A 4,403-nucleotide genomic window follows, 5' to 3' on the forward strand; every position below is an offset into this window, starting at 1 on the left:
TCTCTCTGCCCAACAGACACTGGCTGTCCTCTGCCTACACGCAGTTTGCTGTGCCCTACTTCATCTACGACATCTACGCCATGTTTCTCTGTCACTGGCACAAGCACCAGGTCAAAGGGCATGGAGGGGATGACGGAGTGGCCAGAGCCCCGGGCAGCACGTGGGCCATAGCACGTGGCTACCTGCACAAGGAGTTCCTCATGGTGCTCCACCATGCCGCCATGGTGCTGGTGTGCTTCCCGCTGTCGGTGGTGAGTCCCGGGGAGCTGGGCGGTTGGGGTGTGGGTGGCCTGCTCCTTGGTCCCACTGGTGCTGGCAGGAACCCGGGAAGCCCTGGGTCTGGGTACTGGCAGCCAAGCAGACCCAGCACGTTTCCAGGGAAAGCTGTGGACAGGCAGGGTTCACTGAGCACCAGCCCAGGGGCACCAGGGTGTGGGGGCAGCCTGGCCCCGGGCTGGACAATGCCCGGCTGCAGCACTTTGGATCTGTGGTTGCACATCTCTGAGCCTCAGTTTCCTCACCTGTTACATAAGGAACACAGTCTTTCTGCAGGACTGTGAGAGGGATGCAGCCAAGTCATGCACCTGCTTCCGCACCCAGGTGTTCTTTCTCTTTCTTCTCTTTCCAAGACGGAGTCTCTCTGTGTCACTCAGGCTGGAGTGCAGTGGTGTGATCTCGGCTCACTGCAACCTCCGCCTCCTGAGTTCAAGTGATTCTCCCACCTCAGCCTCCCCAGTAGCGGGGATTACAGGTGCCCGCCAACACGCCTGGCTAATTTTTTTGGTATTTTTAGTAGAGACGGGGTTTCACCATGTTGGTCAGGCTGGTCTCAAACTCCTCACCTCGTGATCCACCTACCTCGGCCTCCCGAAGTGCTGGGATTACAGGCGTGAACCACCGCGCCCAGCCCTGCACCCAGGTGTTTTGACATTCAGAGCATCTCCAAAAGTGACAGAGGGGAAAGAGGAAGGGTGGGGGCTGCCTAAGAACCCAGGGGGAGCACCCAGCTCCTCACCTTCCTGCCTGTGTGCTCAGGTGTGGCGACAGGGGAAGGGAGACTTCTTTCTGGGTTGCATGTTGATGGCAGAGGTCAGCACACCCTTCGTCTGCCTTGGCAAGATCCTCATCCAGGTGAGTGAGCACGGGAGGGTGCGGGAGCCCGATGGGAGGGGGGGCACGGGTAAGGGAGGGACCTTCAGGGTTGCTGCCAAGGGCTCTGGCCCCTTCGTCATTCCCCCCCTCACCCCTTGCCTTTTGAGCTCGTGCTTGTGTCCCGGCAAAGTGTCCGGTCTGGGAGGAGCTGCCTGCTAGGGTTGCAGGGAGGCAGGGAGAGGGCCAAGGGGGGCCGAGCCCTTCTGCCGCGGCGGCCACGGTGTCCGTGTTCCCTCAGTACAAGCAGCAGCACACGCTGCTGCACAAGGTGAACGGGGCCCTGATGCTGCTCAGCTTCCTGTGCTGCCGGGTGCTGCTCTTCCCCTACCTGTACTGGGCCTACGGGCGCCATGCGGGCCTGCCTCTGCTGGCCGTGCCCCTGGCCATCCCCGCCCATGTCAACCTGGGCGCTGCGCTGCTTCTGGCCCCTCAGCTCTACTGGTTCTTCCTCATCTGCCGCGGGGCCTGCCGCCTCTTCTGGCCCCGCTCCCGGCCACCCCCGGCCTGCCAGGCCCAGGACTGAGGCCGGGGGCCAGGACCCTCCCCCTCCCCACCCCCACCCCCGTGGAGACAGGGCTCTGGGGCTGATGGCTGGGGGTGGGAGCCAGGGTCCTCTTGCCCGGACAACCCCAGGACTGACAATGACCCTGAAAGGGAAGAGGCCCCACACCTCGGGGACTGAGTGAGGGGAGAGAGGGAACCTCTTCTCCTTACTGTGCCCCCTTCCTGCACACCCCTGCGCGGGAGGAGGGGAGGGGGCACCACCTCCCACCCACTGAGGGCAGGAGGGCTTGTGGGGAGGGAGACCGACAGGGTTTCAAGGGGACCAGGAGTCAGAATGTGGGGAGGCGCCTCTGCCAAGGCCATCCCAGCCCCTCTGCTGCCACCCCCCAGGGCTCCCCATCACCCGAGAGGAGAGGACGCCCCAACTAACCCGGCTGGCCCTCGGGCCTCCCGAGCGGCCGGCTGCAACCACGGCTCCTCTCCAGGGTAGGCCAGCTTGGGGAATCTTATTTATTTTATTTATTTACCCAAATTTGAACTAGTCTGTTGGGTTGAGGGGTTGAGGGAGAGAGGTGACTGCTACCCCCAAGCCTTCCCAGTGCTGACAACCCCGGGGGCAGGCGAGGGCGCCCAGTCCCTCACCATCGGCTGCACATCGCGCCCTCGGGCCCTGCCATGTCCCTGGTGCTACTGACCTCTCAAGGCTTCCTCCAATCTGGGGTCGGGGGACCCTGGGAGGTGCTTTACAGACCGCTAATAAAAGACGATCTGCGTGAACGCCACCGAGGCCCTCACCATCAAGTTCTTTGGGGCTGGGAAGGGAGGAGGTGGGGGGCTTGGGCTGTGGGAAACGCACAGGGAGCGGGATCCCCAGCTCCTCGCTGGGCAGTCAGGGAGGGAAAGGTGGGGAACTTTTGCTCATCAACAGGAGAGGAGGTGGGTGTGGGTGCTCAGGTTGAGTCCGGGGCCCCTGTCCGGCTCTTTAGGCCCCTTTCTGGAAGTTTCTGTGGGGCATGGAGATCAGAGGGGAGAGGTCACACCCTGCCCCACTAGAACTGGGCTCTTCAGCTGCTCCCAAGGAAGGTGGTGGTGGGTGGGGTTGGAGGAAGGGGGCAGGCCTTACATGTGGGTGCAGAACTGGAAAAGGAGAAAGAAGACGACCACCACCAGGAAGCCTACCAGGATGTGATGGAAGAGCCCGGGGCTGGAACCTGCTAAACAAGCAGGACCCTTAATTCCCCTCTGATGGCCCAATGGAAGGGTCGGGGGCTGCTCTCCTCCAGGCCCTGGCGGGGAGGGAGGTCCCTTCTCTAGCTGGTTCATACCTGAGTTAACAAACATGATGGGTTTCTCTCCAATAAACTGGGCCACAGCCAGGAGCCTGGCTTGGTCTGAGTCTGGATAATCGAAGAAGTCAGGCCTGTCTAAGAAGCGTCGAGACTCTGTCCCCAGGGCTGACGCCGTGGCACGCTTGGGTCTGGGTGCTAGGATCCAAGCAAAGTCTGTGACAACAGCCAAGCTGACCCCTGCCTTTATCTCTGAAGGCTGAAGCTGGCTTGGGACCCTATGAGACCACCCAGCCTTATTGTGGAGGCTGTGGAGGGTCTTGATTTCCCTCAGGGTCAGCTGGGTGCACCACGACAAGGCCCATGGTTGTCAGGGGGTGGGTGGGACCAGCAGGATGGGAGAGAAGAGTGGAGAGAAAAGGAGAAGGTGCAGGGTTGGCTTCCCAATCCCTAAGTGGGCATCACCCTTTATGCCCCCAGAGCTGCCTGCCTTCCCACTGCTCCCAAGACAGCTTCTCACCAGTGTCTATGGCCCCTATTGCAGCCAGCCACACCCACATCAGCACCCATGGCCACAACCTCATGACTGCTATCATGAGGTGGGGGCTCTGTGATGTCACAGCCCAGAACTGTTCTGATGGCACTCTGGGGTGAGGGGCGGAAGTGCTAGGAGCTGGGACCCCTTCCCCATCCCTCACCCTCATCGGAAGAGGAGAGGAGAGGAGAGATTGAGACCAGGGGAGTCTTCATCCTCTGGAATGTTGCTGATGATAAAGCCATAATGGTGGCAGCCCCAGCGTTTACAAAGAGGAGGGCTGCGGCAGGGCCATCTTGCTGAAAGCCAGAACTAAAGGAAGCTGCGTTTAGACAACAGGCACAATTTGGGGTGGTGGCACCGGGCCACACACCTCCAGTTACCCCTTGGATCAACCACAGGTAGCATTTGTTTTATTTATTTTCATTTTTTTGGAGACAGGGTCCCTGTCTGTCACCCAGGCAGGAGTGCAGAGGCACAATCTTGGCTCACTACAGCCTCCGCCTCCCGGGTTCAAGTGATTCCCCTGCCTCAGCCTCCTGAGTAGCTAGGATTACAGCTGCCTGCCACCACACCCGGCTAATTTTTGTATTTTTAGTAGAGACAGGGTTTCACTGTGTTGGTCAGGCTGGTCTCGAACTACTCACCTCAGGTGATCTGCTTGCCTCGGCCTCCCAGAGTGCCCAGACTATTTTATGTCTTTTCAGAGACAGGGTCTCACTCTGTCACCCAGGCTGGAGTACAGTGGTATGATCACTGCAGCCTGGAACTCTTGGCCTCAAGTGATCCTCCCAAGTCAGCCTCCTGAGTAGCTGGGACCACAGCATGTGCCACCATGTCTGGCTAATCTTTGCATTTTTTGTAGAGATGAAGTCTTGTTATGTTTTTTTGTTTTTTGTTTTTTGTTTTTTTTGAGACGGAGTCTC

At 59.7% G+C, this 4,403-nt stretch overlaps 2 protein-coding genes across 4 annotated transcripts in view; one reads left to right on the forward strand and one right to left on the reverse strand.

Moving 5' to 3' along the window:
* FAM57B (family with sequence similarity 57, member B) overlaps window positions 1-2,438 on the forward strand; it is a 6,905-nt gene extending 4,467 nt beyond the window's left edge. For both annotated transcript variants that reach the window (XM_011982404.1, XM_011982405.1), the window contains exons 3-5: window positions 17-251; window positions 1,036-1,131; window positions 1,391-2,438. In XM_011982404.1, coding sequence (XP_011837794.1) covers window positions 17-251; window positions 1,036-1,131; window positions 1,391-1,675 — 616 coding nt within the window. In that variant the 3' untranslated portion in view covers window positions 1,676-2,438. The remainder of the gene's footprint in view (window positions 1-16; window positions 252-1,035; window positions 1,132-1,390) is intronic.
* Window positions 2,179-3,527, reverse strand: LOC105541411 (chromosome unknown open reading frame, human C16orf92). Of its 2 annotated transcripts, none has more exons than XM_011982403.1 (4): window positions 3,463-3,527; window positions 2,982-3,140; window positions 2,780-2,867; window positions 2,179-2,660 (listed from the first exon to the last, which is right to left on the reverse strand). In XM_011982403.1, exons 1-4 carry the CDS (start codon window positions 3,524-3,526, stop codon window positions 2,639-2,641), a joined length of 333 nt encoding a protein of 110 aa, XP_011837793.1. In that variant the 5' UTR covers window position 3,527; the 3' UTR covers window positions 2,179-2,638. The 2 variants fall into 2 exon arrangements, with proteins under 2 accessions (XP_011837793.1, XP_011837792.1); XM_011982402.1 differs by having other exon boundaries at window positions 2,982-3,220.
* Between the last annotated feature and the right edge of the window lie 876 nt (window positions 3,528-4,403).

This window comes from Mandrillus leucophaeus, unplaced genomic scaffold (genome assembly GCF_000951045.1).
Source record: "Mandrillus leucophaeus isolate KB7577 unplaced genomic scaffold, Mleu.le_1.0 Scaffold24, whole genome shotgun sequence".
Lineage (NCBI taxonomy): Eukaryota > Metazoa > Chordata > Mammalia > Primates > Cercopithecidae > Mandrillus > Mandrillus leucophaeus.

Bases quoted from the DNA above. Each gene is read 5' to 3' on its own strand.
- LOC105541411 (XM_011982402.1), bottom strand. From the start codon at position 3,512: ATGGGTGCTGATGTGGGTGTGGCTGGCTGCAATAGGGGCCATAGACAC. The intron at 2,868-2,981 runs GTATGAACCAGC...CTTGTTTAGCAG, and splicing joins CATCATGTTTGTTAACTCAG to GTTCCAGCCCCGGGCTCTTC. The intron at 2,661-2,779 runs GTAAGGCCTGCC...CATGCCCCACAG, and splicing joins TTCCAGTTCTGCACCCACAT to AAACTTCCAGAAAGGGGCCT.